The sequence below is a fragment of the Hippocampus guttulatus genome, chromosome 5 (genome assembly GCF_054856545.1).
Source record: "Hippocampus guttulatus isolate MCC_2025c chromosome 5, RoL_Hgut_1.0, whole genome shotgun sequence".
Taxonomy (NCBI): Eukaryota; Metazoa; Chordata; class Actinopteri; order Syngnathiformes; family Syngnathidae; genus Hippocampus; species Hippocampus guttulatus.
The window spans coordinates 690933-717524 of record NC_141265.1 but is presented as its reverse complement, the minus strand read 5'-3'; the positions used below and the strand labels follow the sequence as shown (position 1 = coordinate 717524).

The 26592-nt window shown below is 50.3% G+C and overlaps 2 protein-coding genes across 4 annotated transcripts; one reads left to right on the top strand and one right to left on the bottom strand.

Annotated features, from left to right (window-relative positions):
• Positions 1–9123: 9123 nt before the first annotated feature.
• On the bottom strand, positions 9124–20572 carry snx2 (sorting nexin 2). 3 transcript variants are annotated; one of them, XM_086111098.1, is made up of 14 exons: positions 20348–20572; positions 19050–19125; positions 18339–18499; positions 18137–18203; positions 17863–18054; positions 17703–17781; positions 17530–17605; positions 15683–15796; positions 15490–15583; positions 15198–15403; positions 14974–15117; positions 11512–11592; positions 11366–11437; positions 9124–10548 (listed from the first exon to the last, which is right to left on the bottom strand). In XM_086111098.1, the coding sequence occupies exons 1-14, from the start codon at positions 20447–20449 to the stop codon at positions 10498–10500; spliced, it is 1515 nt and encodes a 504-aa protein (XP_085967224.1). In that variant the 5' UTR covers positions 20450–20572; the 3' UTR covers positions 9124–10497. The 3 variants fall into 3 exon arrangements, with proteins under 3 accessions (XP_085967224.1, XP_085967222.1, XP_085967223.1); XM_086111096.1 differs by having other exon boundaries at positions 18137–18499; XM_086111097.1 differs by having other exon boundaries at positions 11366–11434; positions 18137–18499.
• Positions 20573–20607: 35 nt separating this feature from the next.
• rnf214 (ring finger protein 214) lies at positions 20608–23884 on the top strand. Its single transcript, XM_086111114.1, has 6 exons — positions 20608–20853; positions 21467–21714; positions 21878–22011; positions 22196–22424; positions 22748–22945; positions 23034–23884. Exons 1-6 carry the CDS (start codon positions 20793–20795, stop codon positions 23601–23603), a joined length of 1440 nt encoding a protein of 479 aa, XP_085967240.1. The 5' UTR covers positions 20608–20792; the 3' UTR covers positions 23604–23884.
• The last annotated feature ends 2708 nt before the right edge of the window (positions 23885–26592 follow it).

The following is a 26592-nucleotide window of genomic DNA, read 5'->3' as shown; positions in this document are numbered from 1 at the left end:
AAATCTTTTTTGTTCTCTTTTTGTATTGTTTTGTTATATAACAAGTGCATCCATCCACCGCTAACACGCTCGTGCTACACAAGGTCAATTGTTTGACACACACACACACACACACACAATTTTTGTAAAAAAAAAAAAAATTCTGACAAGAACAAATAATCATGATTTCATTCAAGTAAAATCACAACTTCTTTTTCTTGGGAAGAAAACATTTTCATATAAAAATGTTGACATGTGAAAGCATTGTTAAAGATCAAGGACAAGAATTATGGAAGTATTCACTATGGTTACACACACACACACACACACACACACACACACACACACACACACGCACGCACACACAGTGCAGATAGGACACAGAACATAGAGAAGAAGAGGAATCAAATGAAGTGGAGCAGATAAAGCTCTGCACACACACGCACAGGGCAGTGATGGATTCCAGTTATTAGCCAATCAAAAAGATGGATGGCGCGGCGCGGCAGCCAATCAGCATCATCATCGAGATGAGTTGCTGATAGCATGCCGCCGCTAATCAACTTATTAAAGGCAGCGATAGCATCAGCCAGCTTCGTCAGCGCTAGAGCGAGCGAACCAGCCAGGGAACAAGCATGGCGGCCGCGCTAACTCTCTAATGCGGCTTAGTCTCGCGTGGTAGCAGGACCTCGCAAGGTTGTTCACATTGATTATTTTACCGTCAGGGGTGCCACCGGAGCTTTGCTAAATTGTTAACTGTGGGGCCTCACGAGTTGCTAATGTGTTTAGCTTAGCATCGGTGGAAGTAAGGCCTGTCTAGGTCATTAGCGTAGTCAAGCTTCGCATCGTCGATGGCTTCAATATAGCTTACCCCAGCACAAGTGGCAGCAGCGGCGCCTCGCTAGGTTGTTAGCATCGGCGGTGGCACCGCGGCCTCGGTAAATCGTCAGGTTAGCATTCCAATGGCGCGCTGGCTACCATCTCGCAGTCCGGTAGTAGTGGCACAGCAACCGTTGGCACGTCAGCATTACATTAGTCCTCCTCCACACGGAAAATCCCATCGATCCGCCTCAGCAGGTTTTCTACATCGTGAGTGCGCATTCGTTAGCCTTTTAGCAACTCTTCTGACAAAGAAGAACAGCGAGGCAACATTCAAAATCCTTTTCCTACCGTGCGGCACGATCTAGTCGGAACGCTTCACGTTAGCATCACAAAAGCTAGCGCTGCTTCAACCGTTAGCTTTTGCTGACTTATTCAGTCACTTAACTTAAATTGCTCGCGGTTGTGTTCAGAACGCGCCGTTGCGCTTTCTCCGCTCGGGTCGCGATACGTTAGCGTTTCAAACGGTTGGCTTGCGAGCACTCAAATCACCACCGCAAGCGTGGGTGCCATTCTGCGGAGGGAGAGGTTGCCGGAAAACGCACTTGTTTCACAGATCCATTTTTTTTTCCCCGCACTCACACGAGCCTTCCCACTCACCAAACGCCGAGCAGGTCCACCAACCCGCGTCCGGCCTTGATGATGTCACGCGGCAGGAGGTCCCGGGCCGGCACGGAGGTCCGGGCCTTTGACGCAGGTGACAAGCGGCTTCGCCGGAAAAACAGCCGTCACGTCACTTTGGCGTGCGCGCGCGCGGCTTCTTGACCCCTGGGCCGGGATCGATAAGAAAAGTGACAGATGGAAAAGCTGAGAGGGAATTTCTTCCGCTTCCAGACATTGACTGACAGCCCGGAGAAAAGAAGACCACCCATCGTTGTCATCGTGATCAGAGATTTGTTTTCGTTCGTTGTCGCGTGCAAGAAAAAGAATGACAACAATAATTCCAAAACGGTCATTTCATCGAAATTCAAAACTGACAGCGTACGGTCAGTGGAGAATTTGGAGGTGATTTGATTTAGTTCAAAAAGAAAATAATGATCTTAACAATTCATCTAAGTTTTATTTTTAAGATTTTTCAATTGTCACGATACTATATTTTGTTGAACTCACCTTGAAAAATAGGAGTTTGTTTTAGAAATACGATGAGATTTGTCTTGGATGTAAGACATGATCCGAAATGTATTCTTGTGAAATTATGATTTTTTTTGTTTCTGAAAAAAATACAGCACGCTTTATGATTGTAAAATGATTGACTTTTATGACAAAGTTATGATTTTTGAAATTCCCCCCCCCCAAAATGTTTTGACGACACGCTTGTGTTAAAAATGAAAAAGGTTTTCAGACTTCAAATTTTGAAATATGAAAAAAAGAATGACAAATGATGCTTTTGGATGAAAACATGTCCGTTTGTTGTGAAATGATGATTTTTCTCCCCAAATAGGATTTATGATACAAAGTCGACGTGCATAGTACCAAAACGATACTTCATTCCTCACACCGTTCTTCTTTCAGAACAGAACGTTTCTATTTCATGAACAAAGCATTTTGTTTTTAAATGAACACCAACTTAATAAAACGACTTCATATGGGGAACGCGCAGCGCATCACATAAAACCTGCAATGTAAATTCAATAGATGGATGGATGGACACCCCCCCCCCCCCCACCAACCCCCCCCTCTCCCCAAAAGTGCAAATGATGACCCTGGGCGGGCTCGGCTGACAGTTGAAAGGTGAGCGGTCAACATCTCGGACGGAGACGGATGCCAGCTAATGACGCTTGGTGCGCGCGCGCGCCCCAAGCGTTAGCCGAAGCGCCCGTTTCATGTTGTCAACATCGCCGAGCATCCCCGCTCGTCTTGTGCGATCGCTCGACGCCATGACGACGGAGGACCGTCACAACCATGACGCGGCCGTGCTGGATGAACTGACAACAGACCGCGTGGAAGTTTGCTCGTTTTTGCTTTTCGAGCGCGAAACGGTCTCGTCACGCCACGTGAACGGACGCGTGTCGACTTTTTATAGTCACGCCGCGCGCGCATACGGACGCGCCCCCAACTGCCAAGCAAACGGAAAACGCAAGCAAATTGGTCATCGCGCGGCCGTCATGACGACGGCATGTTTCTGCCTTCTGATTGGTTGCTCCGGATAGAAATCGGATCGCACTCGCTGAACACATCCGGACGTTACCTGCATTTATGACGACACGGAATCTCTCGATATTTTTTGTCTTCCCCATGTAGTTTTTGCCGTGACATTCGGTGGTTATTTACGCGGCACAATCGCCTGCTGCCATACGGCGCTTTTCCAAGCGCCGTATGGCATCCGATCACGTCTTTGCGTCCTCTCGACGTCCGCCATTACGCCAGGCTGCCGTAAAAGTACATTTTTGCGCGTAGCGAGGCGGCGAGCCATTTATTGACGAGCCGTCAGCTAGCGGCGGCCGGCGCAAAGTGCGCCTGATGCCGCGTGACATCTCCACAGGAAGAGGCGCAGCTTAACCTTTTCTCCTGATGACTTGAATCAAAATGTAAATGCGTCCGCCCGCATCGATCGCCGCCGCCGCCGCCGACGGGAATTACCCAGAGTTCACCTCTCCCGCTAACGGCCCGCGCGGCGTTAATGACTTAAAAGTTGCCGCTAAATTTACAAAAAGAGGATGGGGGGGGGGGCGATGAAGCAAAACATATGCGAAAAAACAACATCGCGTCAACACGCTGCAGCGATTTCTTTGCTATCCAGAGCGCCGACATGAGCGCGATGTTCGCCGGTGGCACGGCTATGATGCCGGTGAGCATGTTCGGCGGCGCTGACGAATGTCAAGAAAACCGACTCGACGCCTTGGCGTTTTCTGAACTCGGGACGCCATCTTGCAATCGATTAGCAGACAAACGTGGCGGCAGTTGGAACGCAATGTAACATTTACGCCTGCTCTGAACACGTACGCGCGATGACGCTCTTTTCTCAGACAGAGGAACACGCGCGCTTAAAATACGTACACATACACACATTTTTTACACCTCGATACACATACCGACACACGCTTGGTCAGATCTAACGCATCGAGTTCGACACACGAACAGGGCCGACACGATCCTCCACGCGCATTCTTCCGCACGCGGTCGCAATGATTGACAGGTGCCATCCGGTTCACTTTTCAAGAAAGCAAAAAAATAATAATAATAAATCACTGGTGCTGGAGAGGAGGGTCCGTCAGGAAGTCGAGCCTCAGATTGAGGAGGAGCAGTGTGGTTTTCGTCCCGGCCGTGGAACAGTGGACCAGCTCTACACCCTTAGCAGGGTCCTCGAGGGTATGTGGGAATTCGCCCAACCAGTCTACATGTGTTTTGTGGACTTGGAGAAGGCGTTTGACCGTGTCCCTCGGGGAGTTCTGTGGGGGGTGCTTCGTGGGTATGGGGTACCGAACCCCCTGATACGGGCTATTCGGTCACTATACCACCGATGTCAGAGTTTGGTTCGCATTGCCGGCAGTAAGTCGGAATCGTTTCCAGTGAGGGTAGGACTCCGCCAAGGCTGCCCTTTGTCGCCGATTCTGTTCATAATCTTTATGGACAGAATTTCTAGGCGCAGCCGAAGCGTTGAGGGCGTCCGTTTTGGTGGCCTCAGTATTGCATCCCTGCTTTTTGCAGATGATGTGGTGCTGTTGGCTCCTTCAAACGGGGCTCTCCAACTCTCACTGGAGCGTTTCGCAGCCGAGTGTGAAGCGGTTGGGATGAAAATCAGCACCTCCAAATCTGAAACCATGGTCCTCAGTCGGAAAAGGGTGGAGTGCCCCCTCCGGGTCGGGGGAGAGATCTTGCCCCAAGTGGAGGAGTTTAAGTATCTTGGGGTCTTGTTCACGACTGAGGGCAGGAGGGAGCGAGAGATCGACAGGCGGATCGGTGCAGCATCTGCTGTGATGCGGACGTTGTATCGGTCTGTCGTGGTGAAGAAGGAGCTGAGCCAAAGGGCGAAGCTCTCAATTTACCGGTCGATCTACGTTCCAACCCTCATCTATGGTCACGAGCTATGGGTCGTGACCGAAAGAACGAGATCCCGGATACAAGCGGCCGAAATGAGTTTTCTCCGCAGGGTGTCCGGGCTCTCCCTTAGAGATAAGGTGAGAAGCTCGGTCATCCGGGAGGGGCTCAGAGTCGAGCCGCTTCTCCTCCACATCGAGAGGAGCCAGATGAGGTGGCTTGGGCATCTGATTCGGATGCCTCCTGAACGCCTCCCTGGTGAGGTGTTCCGGGCATGTCCCACCGGGAGGAGACCCCGAGGAAGACCCAGGACACGCTGGAGTGACTATGTCACCCAGCTGGCCTGGGAACGCCTCGGGATCCCCCGGGGAGAGCTGGAAGAAGTAGCTAGGGAGAGGGAAGTCTGGGCTTCCCTGCTAAAGCTGTTGCCCCCGCGACCCGGCCCCGGATAAGCGGTAGAAGATGGATGGATGGATGGATAAATCAATCAAGGCGTTTCAAAAAGAATCGGAAAGAGGAGTAAAATCCAACAAGGTGCCAAAGTCGGCAAAGAGGACAGCGGGTCGGGTGGTTTGTTTTTCCAGGCACAACACGGCGCGGCGGCGAAGATGAAAGTAAGGACACGAAAGCTCCATCAGCCGTGACGCCGAGCGAGCGAGCGACGATTGGCACGCGCTATTGGCACGTGTCAGCGCGGCGCCATGGATTTCTGTATGCAAATGCGCACGCTCGATCGCCGTTCCGACAGCGGCGCTGATCTATGAGCCCTCGCCGAGGCCAAGGAGACCGAGAAGAGGACGGGCGAGGCGCGGGCCCCGATTTGCGGCCGGGCGGGGCCCAAAATAAAAAAAAATTAAAAAAAAAGGGGGGGGGGGATGAGCTGAGAAATGATGCCGCTAAGACAAAAAGAAAAAGTCCCATCAAGGAAACGGCCGGTCGGCCGGACACCTCGCATGAGCGGACGACTTTGGAGCGGAGTGCCCACATCAACGCCAATGCGGCCCACTTGTCTCGTCTCAGCCGCTTTCGGGGCTATTTTGACCATCTTTGTACTTGGAACTCACGCGGCCCGTCAACGGACGGCGATGGGCAACCGCGAGCGAGAAATCGTCAACAGTGAAGCGGCTCGGAGGAAAAACTGGCTCGGCTTTTCCTTTGCTAGCCTTGCACTCCTGACGAAACGTCGGGTTTACGTCATCGGCGACGTCACGAAAAGGCGCCCTGGCATGCGGGAGCCTGTCGCGGGGGGGGGGGGGGGGGGGGGGGGAGCGGCGGGGCGCACCCCGTTGCCGTGTCACTTGGCCCCCGCCGGGGAGGGAGCCGCCCGTCAAACGGAAAGGTTGCGGCCACTTTGCATAATCGTTAAGGCGGCGACAGGAAGTCGTTGCGGAGACAATCAATGTTGTTTTAAGAGGTTCCCAAAAAAAAAACAAAAAAACAAGGAGGTTGAACGACATCTTCGCTGACGATGACGGCCATTTTAGCGGAATCAGCACCAAGGCGAACCTTTTGGTGTGACTTTTTATTTGGAGCCCATCGATATGGCGTTTTCAGCATTTTATTTTGATTTCCGTTCATCTTTGACTTACCGGTCGGTTTTTATCTTGAACGGCGGCGACATCCGAGCCGTGAGCGCCGAGTCGCTCGGTCACGAGGCAGGAAGACGTTCGGCCGGCGCGGCGTAGGACAAAGAAGTAAAAATATAAGAAGTGGAAGAAGAATCCCTCACTTGGGGAGGAAAGAGAGCGTCGGTTTCATGAGGAGGAGATAAGTCACAGCAAAGGGATGATTGTTGTTATTGGCCGGCCGGGCCTTATCTCGCCGCCTCCCTCCCACTTTTCAGAGAAATTTGCTCGGCACGACAGCGACGGTGACTTGTGGTGTTTGGGTGCCGCGTTTCCTGTCCCCCTTCGCACACTTGTTGGTTCTTTTGGGATCGAGCGGATCCGTTCGGAAGCGGGCGCACTTTGGGACAAAAACCTTCGAACCCGGAGGCGACCTAAAACAGACAAAGCTGCCAGACGAGAAACTTGGAAGCCAAAGGACCCCGAAAGGCGAAGAAGGCATTTGAGAAATCTTGCGACGTGAAGCTCACTCGACAACTTGCGGCTTGTGACGAACCTCAAGTACACTTCAGGACCTTTGGACCCGAGGGCCCTTACGGCAAAAACTCAGCCACTCATTCACAACGAAGCCTTCAATAACTTCCAGCCCCAAGTCAAAATAAAGACGAGTACTTCAGAACCTCAAGGGCACTGAGACTGGTATGGCAGAAGAAAAAAAACAAAGTCTCCTCGAGGACACTCCAAGACCCGAGAGCCAGAGAGACACTTGGAGACGAGGCACCCCGAGTCAATTGGACCTAATCGCACCTAAGCGCAGCTATACACAAGTAGACCGAAACTCGCGACCTCAGAACAGTACTTCGGAACCCGTGCGACGCCGAAAGACCAGCATCTTGAACCTTGTAAGACCTTGGAGCCTGATGATGACTTCTTGTGCACAGACCCCAAGTTACAATTTCAACCCCCAGACCGCTGAAAAACGTGGACCTTGGAGCCCCAAGGACTCTGAGAACCTTAAAACGTGGATGACCCAGAAAGACTTTCAAACCTAAGGTCCTCTTGAAGACCTAGAACCCAAAGCACACTTGAGGACCTTCAAACTTGAAGCAGACGTCCGAAGACACGAATACTTCAGAATCTGGAGGAACCCTGAAGTACGATCAGTTCCCGAAGGACGCTTCAAGACACCCAACCTGAAGCAGTCATGAGATTGGCGCAGGTAGTGTCCAAAGACCTCATCTTAGTAATCGAGGACCTAAAGGCCATTTAAAGCCCCCACCGGGCCTGTTTTATATGTCGGCGGATCATTCGGGACCGGATGGGGGCTCTTCGGGACCGGACTTGGGCACCCTTGGCCTAAAGCCCAGAAGATTCCTGACAACTCGGACAATACAATTGAAGACTTGTGTCTTTGGAACTGAAGGACGATTGAAGCCGGTATCATCGGAAATACAAGACCGGGACAGTGCGTCACAATGTCTTAGAATCTCAGGTATCTTCAAGAGAGGGAAAGTTAACAAGCCAAAAGCCCCCCCCCCCCTCCCACCGACCAAAAAAAGCCAATTAAAGAGTTGATGTTGGACCGGTGTATCAGCGTCGTGCATGACAAACTGGTCCAATTTCATCGTGGTGGTCTTCTGAGATTTGTCTCCCCCCCCTTTTTCTTTTTTAGCCGGTGTCAGATGTGGATCGAGTGGGGAAGGGGCAGACGGGGGGGTACAGTGTATGTGTGTGTGGGTGGGGGGGGGGGGGGGGGGTGCACGGGAAGTGGTTAGGGGGGTCCCCCCCAGTGACAGAGCAGAAATAATTAAAGTTTTCTGTGTTGTTTCTTATCAGCTGCTGGGGGCTCTTGATCATTGGGGAGGTGTGTGTGTGGGGGGGGGGGGGGGGTCTGTAAGGAGGTTTGTGCTACATCAGCTGATATGATAAACAAACTGAACAAGGTCACAACAACAACGACGCCAACATCATCATCATCATCATCATCATCATCGTGGCCATTATCTGCCGCCGCCCGCTTACTCAACACAAAGTGAGAACACCAAAAGGCCACAAGGCGGACTTTCCATACGCAGACATTAGCAGCGGGATGGAGACGGTAGCACGTGGCCCTCCTTTTTCATCCAGAAAAAAAAATTAGTAACAACAAATCACAGAACAGAAATATTCGAAAGGCAACAATGTCGTCAGTTCAACGAAAAGCCGTTCAGGAAGCAAAACATCGCGATGGCGCCATCCGTCACTTTCAAAAGGAAGCATCATTGAGTTGTGGCGTTAACGGCTTTTAATGAAACCCAGGAAGTTATCTCGTTTTCCTTTTTTTGTTTGGGGGGGGGGGGTATTTGCTTTTAATTTAACTGATAACGCTGTCACGTCGCTGGCGAGTTAAAAACAGTGAAAGAAAACGACGGTAAAAGCAGCTCAAGAAGCAAAACGTCACGATGACATCATCGGTTACGTTAAAAGTGAAAGGTGAGCGGAGCCATCGCCGACGGCTCTTAACCGCTGATGTCATCGCATTGCATTGTTTCAAATTACAAATGTAAATAAAAAGGATGTGACGATGCTTGGTCGTCACTTGATAAAAGCCATGAACGAGGGCCACGTTAGCAGTTAGCGGGCTAGTCGAGCCGCACGAGTCCTCGTGGGGGGGACGTCTTCGGCAAAGTATCGAAAGGCCGAAGGGGAATACAAACATTAGACGTTCAAATGTGTTCAAATCAAGTCATGAGGATACATTCTTTATTTTTCATCACATGTCAATGTCATTCCACAGAAAAGTTACAAAATATGAAAAAAGTTCATCATCGGCAAAAAATAAAGACAAATCTTCTGATGAAGTCAAATTAAGAGAAAAAGAAAATCAAGTCATGAGGACAAAGTCGTGAAAAACTGTTGAAGATGTTGACATTTTCTTTCATTCAAGTGTGCTCTTCAATCGTCACATCAAGTTGCTCGTTAGCGTAGCTTTCCAGTGGTCAACAGACAAACAAACGAAAACGTTCCGAGTTTGAGGCTTCGTCTCGGTCATGATGTGACAAATATTATGCACCGCTACGGACGCTTTGGCAAACTACTTTTCTCTTTTCACATTTCAGCGGCAATAAATAAGCATTTTGCCATCTCGCTTGCCCGCTGCCGAAAAAAAGACAACGGCGTCTTGGCGCTCAAACTTGATTAGCGTGTGACGCTAACTCAGAGAGAACGGAGAAACGTCGTTAGCGGCTATTGGGCAAGCACGGAGAGGCGTGGCGACCGGATGCCCCGCCGCAAGCTAGTTAGCGCTTAGTTAACTACCTAACATTGGTGGGTGACCGATTCAGTAGAGGACTTGAATAATACACGTAAAACGTGATTTATCATGCAGCTATCGATTACTCGTCAGCATTTCAAGTGTTTTAAAATCACAGGGCCGGCCGGGGGCAGGCCTCACTCTATCTAGTTGCGAGCTAGCGTAGCATTTAAGTCGTCAAACTGGTGGCGGGTCTCAAAAGTGAAATGCTAACTACGATTAGCATGTGAAGCTGAATCAAAGAGATCAGAGACGAGTCAACTTTACCTTGCGATTGGAATGATTGGTTGAGCCCGCAGCCATTGACCTGCCGCAAAGTGGCCTCACATGTTACTCGCGCTAGAATCTTTCCGGCCACGAGGTGGATCGTGCCCATTTACCCGGCATTGTTGTTGCTAGCGGTAGCATTTAGTCAGCTGGCTTGTGACACTTGGAAAAACAAAGCGAGATCATTCTGAACGTTGAAAGCGTTTTTAAGGTGAGTGTGGCCATTTGAGTCACGAGACGGCGAGTGAATACAGCAGATTTGAAACCTTGGACACTCTTGAATTTGGACACGGTTGCCACTCAAGAGATGACCGAGATTTGGATTGGACAACAAAAAAAAAACTGCGTGGAGATGATCTTGGGCTTGCGACGCGGTCAAGTGTCGCGAAGGTGTGAAAGCAAGCTGCGCCCACATGTCAGGTGACCAAGAGGGGAAAAAAGGACGAGGAGGAGGATCAGTAAGCGTCCCGACAGTGTCCGATGAGCACGTTAGCTTCCTGTTAGCGCGGAAACAAGGAGGCCTGGTGCATTGTGGGCGCTCTATGAGATGGCCTTGGCCTCTGGTAAGAACGCTTCCCAGTACTTTATCAGCTGTTCACACACACACACACACACACACACACACACATAAATAGCATTCTTCTACAAACGTAGAAGATATTTCTAGACTCTATTAAAAGGTAAAAAAAAAGACAATGTAGGTAAGGGCGGCCGTTAACCCGTCGCCGGCATTTATCGTCCCACGTGTTCAATAATCCCTCATTTAGGCCGGGGGGTGACATTCCGGGCCGCTCCCGCAAAAGTCGTGACCAAATATTGATTGGAACAGTTCTTTGGATTTCTCAAGCTGCGCGCATACGCGGCAGCCGACAAACAATTCGCCGTCGCCAGCGGGCGGTGGCGTTGCATCTCCGTCCCGTTTTTTTAGTCTTTTAACAAAACATGCGCGCATATGAAGTGTGCTAACAGGTTTGAAATATTCTGGGGGAGATCCGTTCCAGACGACGGGTCGTAAAAATGTTTGTTTTGTGACAAGCCCCTTTGAAAATATTTTTTTAAAGACATTTGTTGTTTTCATAGATGCAAAAGTGCAATAAAACAATCAAAGGTGGGTGTGGGTATTAAATGCATTGAGAGATTTAAAAAAAAAAAAAAAGTGGTCATGAAAAAAGTCTTCATTGCATTTTTTTTTGTTCCACTCATAAAAAGCGTTTCAACATTTGGGAGACAAAAGTGCAATCCGAAGAATTTTTCAGTAGGCAACAGGTTTGGATATATATTTGGAAAGCTAGAAAAGGGTCCACCAATGTGTTTTCATGTTCATGGGTGTCATCAAACCAGTCCATCCAAAAAGTGCGCGCGCGGGTATGGCGGTGAAAGAAGAGGCGGCGGAATAGGAAGCGGTTACCTGCTGCTGCGTGAGTGCCAGAGCTTCCAAGTAGTTGGTGACCAGGATCTTGAAGTCCTTGACGCGTTCCTTCTGCGGCGATTCAGACGACGACAAGCGGCGGGTTAACCGGACGCCAACGCCCGCGTCCACTCTTGCCCACTTACTTCGAAGCGACCGACTTCTCGGCGGATGACTCTGGAAATGTGCTCAAAGTCTCGCTCTCCCTGCTGGACTTTGCCCTCCAACTGCAAGAGAGCAACGCAGAGCGCGGTCAGCGTCCGCAAAGCTCGTTGGCCCTCGAGGCCGCCGGCCGTCGTCAAAGCGCGCGATGAAGACGGCCGGCGCTACGCCGGCTCCCTCCGGTGGTACGAGAAAAAAATAACAAATAAATCGCCGCTGCGGTCCGGTTCGGTTGTATTTCGCTTTGGAACAAAATGCTCATTTGTGCTAGCGAGCGGCCATTTCACCCAACTGTGTTCTTTTGGCTCATTAAGGAGGAAAAAAGAGAAAGCAAAGAACAACCTGGAACATCAGGAACCCAGCAAGGAGGCGGGGCCGGGCGGGGAGGTGCGACACAGTTACACATGTGCCACTTATTCATCAGTACTTGTGAAAAGGATGTGAAAAAGCGCACGCATGTACCAAAAAAAAAAAAACTACATTCACTTCACCTGAGGCTAAAATATGAGTTACAATTCCAAACACGTGTCCTTTTGTGTCCGCTTTTCGGACATCCCGTGACCGTCAAATTTGAAAAAGAAAGACAAAAACGGACGGTGTTTTTCACAGGGACGCCGGCGTATCGTTCGATGTACAGATCAAAACACCAGTTCCGGGTTGAACGGACGACTTCTAATTCTGAGGCCCTTTCAATGCCAAGAAACACAAAATCGACTTCGCAAAGTAAAATGTACAGAAATCAACTCACAAAATGCGTTATCAATATCACAAATTTGAGCACAATACATGTTTTTTTTCCCACAATCAAACTCAGAAAAATAGTAATTTAAAAGAAGAAAAAAGTGAAACTGAGATTTTGAAAAAAAAAATATGATGGAAAGAAAAAATATGGCATTGGGATCAAATGTGGAAATGCCATGTACAAAATAAGAAAGATGGAATTTAAAAAAAATCCGCTCAATTCTCAGGGAGGGTCGCGAGCGTGCCGGCTCTGCCCAGTAGGCGGAGCCTATGCCGGCCGTATTTGGGCAGGAGGCGGGACGCGCCCTCCGCTGGTTGCTCGCCAATTGCAGAAAATGATGACGGTGACAAGCAAATATCAAAAGCCATTGAAAACAAAACGGATGTATAGGAGCAAAAAACTAAAAGGACAAGAGGAAAAAAAATCTAAATGTACTTGAGAGAAATATGATCGAGATGAGACGTGAAAGTGAAATAGTGACGACAACAAAAAAATGTAAGAGTGCTTCAAACAATAGGAATGAGACCGATCAAAACAACGTGATGATCGTGTGAGTCAAAAGAAAAGGAAAAAGATGACGCGTCCTCAAAATGATGAAAATAGGATCCGACGTGAGCAGGCAGGAAAAACGACAGCCGGATAAAAAGTAACTGCCAGCAACAAAATAAAAACGAGAAGAGTGACACAAAATGGCATCTGATGAAGGAGGATGCTCAAAATATGAGCGGCACATGGGCGCAGCTCAAGAGTCCTACCTCTTCAATTTCCTGGCGCAGCGAGGCATGACAGGGAGAGGGAGTGTGGAGGGGGGGGGGACAAAAAAAAAAAATCAAGCAACTTTAAAATAAAAAATAAAAATTAAAAATCATTATCAGTGCCTCAATGTCAGGGTAACAATGAAAACCGCTGCTGCGACAATGCTTTAGGGGTTTTTTTTGCACGGCCCCCAACCTGGGGGAGATTATGCTTGCTAGCACTTGTGGTTTGTTTGTTTGTTTTTCTTGATGTCTGTATAGATTGTCGGTTAAGTTGAATGGGGCCTATTGGACCTTTAACTTTTTTTTTGTTTTGTTTTCTGAAAACAGTCAAAAATGACACCAGCAAAACAAACAAAGTACGAGCACTTCCATTTGCCTCCAGACGGGGTAAATCCACGACTGGCTGCCGCCTCGTCACAGGGCACACAAAGACAAAAAAAAAAAAACAACTAAAGAACTATAAACATCCTGCCTGCAGTCCAGACCCGTCTTCCGTTGAAAACGAGTGGCGCACGATGAAGCGTCAAATACGACAACCGATGAAGTTCGATGGCAAATTTTCCGCAATAGGATTGGTCAACTTTCAGTCTTGTACCATTAAAATGACGACAATTGCGATCATTCAGATTACAACGGATCCAAATCAATGAAAAAAAAAAAGCATCCGCGATTCAAAGGAGCAACAAAAACAACGGTCGTAGCAATCGGATTTTTGGGAACTAAAATGAGATCGAGTCCAAATGAATTGGAGTTGAAAAACTCTTCTTGTTCTGATGACAAATCACAAGGTGGTCACAGTCGAAGGATCTCAAGTTCGATTTTTTTTTTTTTTAAACGAGGCGAAAACAATCGTAACAGTGTGTGTGTGTGTGTGTGTATACTCGCACGAGGCGTGTCCATGCGTAGTACATAAAGGCTTGTTGTAACTCTCTTTACTGGCAAACGTTGACTTCCGAGCCCCCGTTGCCCCCCCCCCCTTTGCCCTCCTCCACTAACAGCGGACCCCCGACAGCGCGTGTGCGTGCGCTTTTCTGACAGACGGCTCGCAGGCTGAATTTGTGGGCTGACGGGCTAATAAAAGTCTTTCTTTTTCTTCTTCTCGGCTCGCTAAAATTCCTCAGGCGCAAAAACAAAAACTTTTGACTTGAGTGAGTAGCAAAGGTAGGTTTGTTTCGCCCCGCTGGACGCGCCGGGAGGGGCGGGGCTCGCACTGCCCTCATGTCTGGCGGGTGAAGCTTTCGTCAACACGCCGACAAGGAAGTCTTGGACGTCAAATGAATTTCGCGGCATTGAATCGGGGTGCCTCTTTGATGATGCTCGTGTTAAATGTTGGAGGCCACAATATGATCAGCTACTTTTGCCTCGATGATCCGGTTTGACCTCTTTGATATATATATATATATATTAATAATAATTAAATGATGTGAAAAACAACTGTAAATAGCACTGCGATTTATCCATTTTGTATTTATATTGCACTTAATTGAACGGTGTTTGTTTGTTTCTTCTTCTTTCTGGCTACATTCTTGCTGCTGGAGGCTGTAAATTTCCCCAGTGTGGGACAAATAAAAGGATATCTTATCTTATCTTATCTTGATCTTTGCCGGGATCAACTCTCCGATTGTGACGAGTGTTGGCCGCTCGATGCCACATGTCGACGTGACGATCGGGCGACCTCCGCGATGCAACTCGGCCCGCGTCTCTGAATGAATGCGATGGTCGCCTTTCCGACGCGGTGACAAGCTACCGTCGCTCGCCTCTTTGGCGCTGCGAGCGCTCTCCGCGATGGCGCGATCCGATGGGCGAGCGATGCTCTTCGGCGTGGCACTTTTTATATCGCCTGGCTAAAACGCCGCGCGTGAAGCGTTAGCGTTCGCTCTCTGCTGCCACCGGCGCACGAATCGTAGCCAAGCGTGGGACGTCACGTGTCCGGCGCTACTTTTTACCTCTTTGATGTCATCTTTGGCCTGCTGCAACTTGTCGGGTTTGTTTGAAAAGTGCAGTTTGACTTCGGCCTCTCGTTTCCTCTGCAGGAGCAGCTGAGTGTCCTGCCACTTCTGCCAGGCCTTCACGCGCTGCTCGAACACGCCCTGCGCACGCAAGCGTCAGTCACTTCGTCAAGACGCGTAGCGTCCTTCGCCGTCGCCTCCCGGAAGAGGCAAAGACGCACCTTGACGGCGGCGAGGAGGCGCACGTAGTCGCCGAGGAGCTCGGCCAGGAGGAAGAAGTCGGCGTTGGCCTGCTGCTGGTATTGCTGCTCCATCTTCTCCTCCACCTCGGCCAGCTGAGACAAAGCTCGCGACAGCGCCGTGTGGTCCTCGCTGTTGCCCAGCATGGCGGCCGACTTTGCGAACTGCGCCGTGTTCTGGGACAACTCTGCGCGGGGCGTGCGCGCACGGCGGCGTTGACGTGACGAGAAAGGGCGGGCGTTCGCCAGCGCGAGCGCGCGCGCGCCGAGCTACCTTTCCTGTGACACACGAGCGACTCCACGCTGGCGTGGACTTTCCGCAGTTGTGCGTCGAGATTCTCAAAGTGTTGCTGCTTCTCCTCGAACCACTGCCACACACACACACGCGCGCCCACATGAAGCCGTCCATCACGGTAACAAGGTTAGCATTCCCCCCCCCACGCCCACCCCCTCCCTGGGCAACTCACGGCGTCCGACTCGTTCATCTTGACGGTCATCTTGTTGACGGCGTCGGCGGCCTTGTTGACCATCCTGAGCAGGCCGGCGCCGCTCAGAGCTTGAGTGTTGATGGCCCGCGGCAACTGGAACGCACAGCCGCGCAACGGGCTCAAGATGGTTCCCTTTTTTCATCCCCCCGCCCCCAAGTCACTGCTGTTCGGTGTGAAAGGTAGCGGTGCCGTAAAAGGGAATGATTGGAATGATGAACGTCCACCGCTCACCGTCGCATGTCCGACGATGGCGGCATGAAAGGGGCTGCGGGTGGCCGTGTGAAATTGAAGTGATGGTGAATGGCGGCCAGGCTATCAAATATTTTCAGACTGGATTTTTTTTCGTGGTTGATCAGATGATTTTTGGGGGGGGGGGGGGCTTAACTAAATCAAAAGGTTTGCGTTAAGTTGATTACAAAATAGATTTTTATCCGATGATGTCCTTGACACCGAGCGCTGGCTACGAGACGCCGTTCCTCTGCTTGACAGCGCTCACAGTCACAGCAATAACCTTCCTCGTCTGGGCTCTGCGCAGAAGGCACAGGCAGGTAATAGCCACTGCTTGTGTTTTGCATTAATGTGACATCCGAAATGCAGACAACTTATAAACATTTGTAAAATGGACAGCAACGATATATAGCAGCGAACGCTGGTGTCATCAAGTTATCTGTCAGTCGGATCCTGCACTCTTATTTTATTTTTTGCATGTTTGAAAACAAACTTCGCTGGCTTCTGCGTGAAAGGCACAAGGGGATAAAGGCCGGCCGGCTCTTTTCTGGAAGTACACTAACTTACGCCACTCCAAACATAAACGATCTGGCTGCGGGATGCTGGTTTGCGGTGCGAAAACACATGCCGTCAGTTTGGCTGTGCCCTGTGTGAAAGGCACACGTGTATCAATTCCAGCCCTTCTGATGCTCGGGATATATTTCACTTATGTCATCCGGCGGCGGGAAAACCGTCTCTGTGTGTGGAAGTCCCACCAATATCTCACCTTGTCCGAGTTCTGCGTGAAAGACGCGAGCAGATAAATTCCAGCTCATTTGTTGGGGCTCTGTGGGGAAACGGCGTCTTTGCGCGCGGCGCGAGTGAGACTTCTTTGTATATTGAACGCATGACGAGGTAACAGAAATTTGGCAGGAAGTAAAGGGAAGCGTTTAAAAAACAAAAACGCATACCGCTGACGCTAAGCTAAGGTGGTAGCATGACAGCGCCCCCTTATGGTAGAAGCTGGCATGGCGGTGGTCTTGGATGACACAAAATGACTTGTGACGTTTGTTTCTCCCCATTTAATTAGCCGCCGCTGCCTCGCTTTCGACACAATCGGTTTGTCGCCATCTCAAACACCCCCCCCCCCGTGCCCTTCCCGACCCCCTCTTTAATTCGCATCATTCCGCACACCCCCTCAAGGCGATTGGAACGTCGTCGGCATCCCAGATTAAATCCACGCGGCGGCGCGAGAGCTCATTTTTCTTCATTTCGGAAAAGTTTACTTTCGCACGTGGCGGTCCCACCCCAACCCCCCTCAATGCCATTTAAGCAGAGGCGGGGTCTCGGGGGTCCTCGTTGATGGAGGCCAAATGAAAGGGGGGGTGCAGGGGGGGCACGGGGTGCTTTTCATTTATAGCCGCCTCCCTGCTTGCGTTTCATTAAGTGGGCCGGACGGAACGCCGCACTCGCTCAAGCGTCCCACAATTCATCTGTTAAGTCGCTGACAGACGGCCATTTATTTCCGAGGCCACCTCCCCCCACGCGGCTAACGTCCCAGAAGGCCCCCGCGGGGCGACGCATCATCAATATGCGGGATGTGGTTTTTGTTTGTTTACCTCGGAACTCTCCAGAAACTGCACGAGGTCAGGATCCTTGAGCAGGACGGGGTGCTGCACCGTGCGCGTCAGGTACCTGCGCCGCAACATCACAGAGGCAACACGAGCAACTCAATCTGGGGCGGAACGCGTACGCGGCGTCAGAAGGAAGACGTGACAACATCTCGCCGTACCTCTCCAAGGCCAACCTTCTCTTCTCCACAAACTCGTTGGATGACGGGTCCTCCTTCCCGACCTTCACCTTGGTCATCCCTGCGCGGGCGACAGACCCGTGACGCGCCTCGTGCGCGTTAGCCGCGAACGAGGCGCGTCTGTGCCGCCGCGGCAACGTACCCACGATGCTCTTCTCCGGCGCGGGGGGCACGATGTAGCCCGCGTGCATGTACTTGGACGCCAGCTTCCCGTGAAGGCCCAGGAAGTCGCTGAAGCGTCGCCGGACCGAGAACTCGGGAAGCCGGAACAACGCCGACGACGGCGGCGCCTTGGTGGTCACCTTGTAGGCCATGTAGGCGTTCATGCCCTCGCCTGGGGACGGCAAAAGCCGCTCGCGTCACGGGAAAGGACGCCGCCGGAGTGGCGTCGCGGTGAAGCGAGGGGAGGAACTCACCGACTTTCTCGGGGTCCGACACGGAGACCGCAACGGCCGACGCCTCGCTGGACTCTTCTTCTTCGAGCTGAACAAAACGCAGCGCGCGACAAACGACCACAAAAGCAGAAAATACTTTTCGGCGGGACCGCGTGCGTGTACGTGCGTCGTGCACGCGGCCCGGACGGCACGCGTGTCCGTTCGTCCGAGGGCGGAGGCTCACCTCATCAAAGGAGGAGTGCGTAAACATGTCGTCGTGGACGTGCGCCAAGCGCGGCGTGAGGACGGAGGTGGGCGGCGTGACGGGGGTGACGGCGGGCGACGGGCCATCCGACAGCAGCACGTCTCTCTCCGGGCTGTCCAGCGACACCTCCTCTGTGGCCTCTGCCACACGCAGACACGTGACAAAACGGCGGCCGGCGAGTTACGAGACACCGGATGCGCTTTCAGCCATCGATTGAACAGCAATAAGAGTCAAACGCACTAATTCAAAGTCGAGAGCAAGTCTAACGCCTGGCAGTTACTCACTCGGCCACGCCCCTAAAAGGCACACGTTCAACGCACAAAGGCAGTACCAACCATATGGGATTTTTCATTTGTTTCATCTTTCATTTCATTTTGCCATTCCAAATTCAGTTTCAGTTTCGTGTTCTCCAGTGGGTTTGCTAGTTTAGATTCCCTTGGTTTGGGTTCAGTCTTTAGTTGTGCTTTCGCTACTTTCCGAATACTCGAGTAAACACATGCTTGTTTGTTTTGTTTTTTATGCAATACAAGGCTGTTTTGATTCAGTAAAAATGCAACCAAAAATGGCAGTATTATTTGGGAGCCGGAACTGTTTAATAGGCTTTCAATTCATTTCAATAGGGAACCTTGATTTGACACAAATGAAAAAAGTTCGGGCACCGCCGTATGACATCACAAAGTGAGCGCTGACCTGCAAACAGGTCGTCTGCGTCATCGTCAAAGTCAAGCTTGGGCCCGTTGGACCTCCCGCCGCTCGAGTCCGCTTCCTGGGGCGGGACAGACAGACAGGAAGTGACGCCGAGACGAGACCTCCAAAGCACCCGGGGGGCACGTGGAACTAACTGTCGGTTAGCGCCTTTCAATATTGACACAAGTGAGGCACCGTGATGACTTTTTTGAGGTCACTTTGACAGGCAAGGAAGGTGTGGAAACAACAAGGAAGGGAACGCCGACAATATTGGCGAGCTGAATGCTAACATCTAATGGGAAAGGTCATCGAGAGACTAACGGGAACCGCCAAGACCTTGCGCTAAGTCCAAATTGGCAAACATTTAAACACATACAACAAAAGAGAATGAAACGCCGTATATTGAGAAAAGAAAACTTCCATTTCATGTTGTCGTCCATGTTAGCTTAATGCTAACAAAACAACATTGAACACTGTGCATTTAAACACCCAAATGAGCTAAACAATAAGAGAAGTCTGCGAGCTTCTTGCTCGTAGAAATTGGCTCGATGTTACGACATTTCGTTTGAATGCAGCGCTGAGTGGCGGAGAAGAGGAAATGACAACCGGGAGCTTCTCTCGTCCTGACTCAGCAAAAACACCCAAAACAGGAAGACACACTCCAGCAGGAAAGAATTCCAAGTGCTGAGTGGCCAAAAAAGTGAGACAAAGGAGCAAACTGCCAATCCCAAGATGGTGTTTCACTACCTTTGTTGACCAAAAAAAAAAGAAAAAGGTCACAAAAAGTGGAGAAAAAGGTTCATTGTCTGCCTTCTGTCATTGAGTGGAAAAGCATCTGATTGTTCTGCCACTGGCGCAGAGAGCTCAACAAAGTGATATTATTTGAACCAATGAGGTGAAATTGGATCTTTTCCCGTGGGACTCCTGATGACCTCTTGGGACACATATTGTTAAAAGCATCGAATGGCCACTAGTGTGCGTTGTGTGGTTTGTTCAACACGCCATCCTCACCTCCGTGACTGTCACCTGACGCACCGTCACGCGAACGCACCTGCGCATCCTGCTTATAACCGTAAAAAAAATAAAAAAAACGGGACAACCTCAGCGGCCTCCGTAGACTCGTTTTAATATTTGAAAATCTATTGAGCTATTCCTACAATGCATTTAGCCATTTTAAAACACAGCCTCAAACAGATGGGTAGCCTAGCATTGCTTGATTTGAATGACTTCTAATGGCTCTTTCTGCGTCCGCCTCTAGCTTGACACCTCGTCCAGCCCAACCCTCTCCAATCCCAACTCACCTCGTGAGGGCCGCCCGTCAGTTCCGGGAACAGGTCCTCGGCGTTTTCCACCTCCTGGAAGTCGCTGTGGTTCGCCATGGGGTCCCTGGCCGTGGCCGCCATTGCCTTCGTATGCGGTTCCCGTGGGCTTTGCTCGGAGCTAACAACGTAGCCCTGAAGATGACGGCTAACGGAGCAAGCAGGGAGCTAACCTCCGAGACTGGGTGACTGACGAGCGGGCGGGGCGGAGTAGTCACGTGGTGTACCCAGCGTGGTCACGTGACAGGAAAGGACTTGGCGACGGGGATCCGCAGGCTTGCCTTTTCAGTACCATTTAAACTAACCGCCAAAGTGGACGATACAACGTTATTTTAAAGAACAAACCGGCCCAACTTGTCGTTAAGTACTCACGTGAGTAAAACAATCCCGTCCAGGAAAACAAGAGTTTTGGTTTCGCGTTGTTAGCATGGATGCTAACATGGAAACGTTCGAAGAGTCTGCGTCGTTTGAAAACGAAACCGAGCAAGGTAACGTGTGCACACTCTTCGTGTAACTGTCCTCATACCGGGTTCTTAACCTGCGGGAAGAGCTCAAGTGACTCATATTACCTAGCTAACCATTTTACAGTCACGAGCTAAATAACATTGATCAAACAGCAGGAGCCAAACAGTTTAAATGTTAACACAAGATAAACACTGGAAGTTACTAAGTGCGAACGCTAAACTAAGCACGTGCAATAACTGTCTCAATCATAGGTGTCAAACTCGGGTCGTGGAGGGCCGCTGTCATGCATGTTTTCAAAGTCTCCCTGTTTGAATCAGGTGTGTTGCAACAGGGAGACTTGGAAAACATGCAGGACAGCGGCCCTCCACGACCTGAGTTTGACACCTATGGTCTAAATGTAAACCAACTCAAGACTGGCAGTCACTGACTAAATGCTCAATGGGACTGATTCAGCGTTAAATGGGGCACTGCCAAAATGCGAATGTAAGCCAAACACCGAGTCATACGGCAAATGTGATAGAGTCACTAACTGAATGCTAACACAAGCGTTGAGAGCCCCTACTTAAATGCAACACGTTAACAGTGATTAAACATTGGGCGCGACAGGCGCAATGCTAAGACGCTCTCTCAAAACAGGCATCGTCGAGCTTGAAAAATCGGTACAGACAGATGCCGTGGCATCGGATGGCATCACAATGACTGACGCCGGCGTCAACATGGCAGCGGACTGGGAGGAGCAGCTGGCGCTCATGTTGGAGTGTGGTGACGGGCTAGAAGAGGATTACAGCAACATGGTCAAGGCGTGGCAGCGTGAGGATGCCGAGCGACAAAAGACGACAGCGCAGCTGCAAAAAAAGAAGGCAGAGACCACCCGGCAGCATCAGGTCAGCGGCTAAGTGTTACACGCTCACGTTAAGGAAGCTAAAACGCTACACGCTAACTCAAGGTAAACACTCGGAGTCACTGGCTAAATACACCAGACTACATTCAGCTCAACACTCGTCAGTGGCTAAATGCTAACACAAGCTGAACTCTTTGTTGGTGCAGGTTCTGCTGGAGAAGCTGGACACGCTGCGAGTGAAGCTGCAGCTCAACAACTCCAAAAGCACGCGCAAGAACTACCTGTCCAAGAAGCAGGAAGCCTGTGCGGAGAAAAGCCGTGCAGAGGACGACAGGAACAAGTATGTGCTACGCTACTAGCTTTTGAACGTCAACAAAAGTCTGTTAAAAGCTAGGTGCTAAATGATAACATTAGCTCAATACGGGGGAAAACTGGCCAAATGTTCACGAGACGCTGCATAAGTAGCTGCTTGTCACTAAAACGGCGAGCTGTTTGCCACAGTGACGAGCCTTCGCTACCCGCAGGCTTTCCAGGGATCTGCAGGAGAGCGCCGACAAGCTATCCGCGCTAACGCGGGAGCAGGAGGAGGAGCAGCGGCGCTGGCAGGAGGAGCTGGACGATCTGAAGGAGGAGATGGAGAAAATAAGGCGGGAAGCCAAAGACGCAGAGAGCCGCGCCTTACGAGACCAGGTCAACGCCGTGGAGGCACAGCGAGACGTCGCCATGGAGCGCATACAGGCCTGGCTCACAGAGGTAGCTACGCCTTCCGGGGGACCATCTCGAGCCAAAAGCGGACATGTGCGAGACTTGCAGTCGTCGGCCAAATGCTACGTGCTAACATTTAGGAAACGCTGGGAGTCACCGGTCAAAGCCTACATGCCAACATACGCTTAACCCTTTCAGGGGGGGTGGTTACGACAGTGGACAGCTGACCATGTTATCGGGTTACAGGGTGCCTGAGAGGGTTCATACCGGGAGCCAGTGGCCAAGTGGTCCATCCCACCATGTGCTTAACGCTGGGAGTCAGCGGAGAAATGCCACATGCTAGTCAGCTGCTACATGCTAACGTTTTCCAGGTGTCCGAGTACGTGTCGTCACCGCGACCGCTCCATCACCAGGAGAAGGCAAGCTGGGCGACCAAGGAGGCGGCGGTGCGAAACAACCAGGCAGAGTTGGAGAAGCGATTCCAGGAGGTTCTGGCACGTTTGCAGGAAGGACGCGAGTTGGAGTCCCTCCCGCGCATCAATGTGCCGGCACTGCCGCGCATACCCACGGTACCGCCGCGCACATCTCGCCAACCGCGGCCGATCTAGCTAATACTTTACGTTAACGCCTTCGACATTTTCTTATTCCCCACTCCAGGCCGAGCTGAATTTCAGACGGATGATGATGTCCCAAAATCTTGGGCCGCCATCCCAGCGAGCGCCTCAGTACTACATGCCCCCTCAGCCCCACCTGCGTTACTATGCTCCGCCCCCGCTCCACCCGCAGCCCCACGCCGGATCAATCCCGACTCTCAGCCACTCCCCAACACCACCCGCATACCAGGTCGTTCCATCGACGCCGGCCGCCACCTCTTCCGGCCCCCTGGGCAAGGTCCTCGACAAGCTGGGGGCGCGCTTCCCACAATGCACCAGGACGCAGCTGACGCATCTGCTGCAGCAGGTGAAGAGCGCCCGCGGGACCCTGGCGGGCATTTCGGTGGAGCAGGTGGGCGATCAGGTGGGCCTGGCACTGGCACGGGGCGACGCGCAGAGGCCGCCGCCCGCCGAAGCCGCAGAGCCCCGCAAATTGTGCCTGATATGCCAGAAGGCCGTGGACCCCGAAAGCCGGCATCCGTTCACTTGCACCCACACCATTCACAGGGACTGCATCTGCAGATGGATCCAGTCCAGCGGGAGCAACTCGTGCCCCTTCTGTCCCACTCGGTGAGCGCGCCAATGCTTGTTAGCTTAGCATTGAAATATTACTTGGCGGACATGTTTTTGTTTTTTTGTTTGTTAAACATTAAGGGGAAGAAACAATCGGAAGATCAATTTTGATTGTTTTTCATTCATTCATTCATCTTCCGAACCGCTTTATCCTCGCTAAGGTCGCGGGGGGTGCTGGAGCCTATCCCAGCGGTCTTCGGGCAGTAAGCGGGGGACACCCCGAATTGGTTGCCAGCCAATCGCAGGGCTGATTGTTTTTCCATTAAAATCATTTTAAGCCCACGGTGTCTTTGTTTTGGTTTCATAGCTAGGCTAGCATTAGCATATGCTATTATGAGTTTCTCACGCCTTCTGCTGACATTCTTCCACAATCTTAACGGCGTCTCCGAGTTGCGGTGGTCGATGTGGCGAGAATGAGTGCATCTCAGCGTAGCTCAGCAGCGTCCTGCGGGAGTGGCGGAAAAACACGCTAACAAGGTGTTCTCATGCTCGCCGTCAACCGCAATCGACCGCGTGACGCGACACCCCACAGACCGCATCCCTAAAGGCTTTACCCAGCAACCAAATTACGCTTGTACGCTGCCCCCTGCTGGTATCCGGTGGCCTTTATGCGTCGTTAACGACTTTTTCTGAAAGGTTGTTTTGATGAGCATCCATCATGGCCGTGGCTACATCAATTAATGCCGTTGACGGCGGAGGAAGAGGGGGCGCTACCACCACCCCGTCCAGCTCAGTTCGTCGTATCCCCCACCCCCTCCTCCCACCCGGCATTAAAGTCCTGTCATCCCAGCTCAGCCCCCCAGCACAGAGCTGTCAATTAAATGTGATTGACTGGCTAACAGCAGCACATAAATACAAAAAAACAACAGACGGGAAAATCTATATGTACCTCCCCACCATCTGCCCCCCTTCCCCACCCGACCGTCAAACAAAGTCCCGCCCCTCGCTGAACGTGCAACCAATCAGCAGCATAATAGCCTCTGACCTCAAATCGTAGTGTTGTCCCGAAAACAAGCTGCCACTTTGCACCCGAGTTAAGCCCCCTATTAGCGTTTAGCATGCGTGGCTAGCAGCACTTGGCGCAGGGATGTCCAAACTTTTTGCACAAAAGGCCACATGTGGGTCGGGGGGTGGAAACAAGGTACAGCATGAGCATGTCTTTTTTTTGTTTTTCCATTGACATTTTAAAATAAAAATAGTCGAGAGTATCATTTAACATTTTTTAAAAAGGACACAAATATTGTGATAAGGTTTTTTTAACCATGTAAATCAATAATTGTAACCAATACAAAAATCCTTCCAAAAATGATACCCTTCAATGTTTTAATGTGTTCTCATAAACTTTTAATGTTTTACATTCATTGTTTTGAGCACACACACCGAGCCAGTGCACCCTTTTTTCGTTAAACTGTGTACATGCTGCATTATCATGTTTTGTTCCCAAGCAAACAACTTCTGACATTAGCATGTTTTTAACATGTTTCCAGTTTAGCAGCATGCTAATGTGGCCACATTAGCATGCTGTGTGCGTAGTTTATTGACCTTGCGGTCATGTGGTAATGAGTCGTCGTCATCATCATCCTTTAGCGGCAAGCCAACGATTATCAAGCTAGGCCCTGCTGCTGCATCATAAAATGAAAACTGAACTCAAATCTTTTTGTGCTCAAATTGAAAAATGTTTTCACCGTCACAAATCTTTGAAAAGTCCACCGAGACGTTTGGTTAGCCGCTAAATGCCCGAGATTGATGCTCCAACCGGATTGAGCTGCACGCTCGTTTAAAAGGCGTCAAAAAGGTCCACTTAGCAGGCTCAATTGATGATGTCTGCCTGGCAAATTGGCCTTTGATGCCACCCCCTGACTGATCCCCAACCCCCACTCCCACGAGGAGGTCTAATGGGGGCTGCCCTAATGGCGCCCTCCATCACATGCGAATATGAAACGTGACAATTAGCCAAACGAGCTTTAGCGAGAGGGGATAAAAATAACATGCTAGTTTTCGACATCGACACCTGTGGGGGCTCAAGGGGGGGGGGGGCTGTTGCACACAAGTCAAAGTGATAAATTCAACCTTATCGATTGGACAGCACTTAAGAGACCATGTATTCAGTTAAAGGCTACTTGCTAACAGGCACTATAAACTAGCAGTCGCAAAGCTTGAATGGTAACCTAAACGGAACTACACATCTTTCATGCTATATGTTAACATAATAGTAAATGTTAAGAGTGACTCATGCAAGCTAAATGCTGACAAGCTAAACCCAATAGGAAAACGCAGTCGCTTGTTAGCCGAGTTTACGGAACACATGTTAATGAGCTAACCGCAAAATAAACTGGTGGAATGCTATACGTAAAGATAAGCTAGGTACTGCGAATAACATAAGCAAAATGCTCAACACTCTTCACGGAGGAGAATTGTTCTTAGAAGCTAAATACTGGTTGGCACACACACGAATGCCAGTCGCATAGGCTAAATGCTACATGAAAAGATAAACAGTCACTTTGTGCTTACTGCAACATGACTTTGTCACACAAGCTCAAGTCTAATAAGCTGAACCTTCCAAATCAATGGCTAACTGCTACTTGCAGATACTAATATAAGTTAAACACAGTGGGGGGCCGTGCATTTCAACCTTAGGCCTTCAGTGACGTCACATACATGAACACAATACAGTATAGGCTCGTCAAGCAGCACTTCATTTCAGGAGCATTTAAAACCATCAAGTATGCATTCACAATTAAGAGCAGGAAACTAAATTTATAGATATTGTCAAAAATAAAAAGATGATTTAAAAATACTAATTAAAATGCCACGCAAATGACGCTGTGTGATCTTCAACAAGTCTGTCCAATAAATTGCGCAACGTCGCAGTTTCATATAAGACACCAACCAACAATAACAAAACAAACTATTCTTTGAAAATAAAGTAAACAGATCATTTGCATTTTGAAAATCGGCGACACAACAGCAAATAACTGAAAATGTTGAGC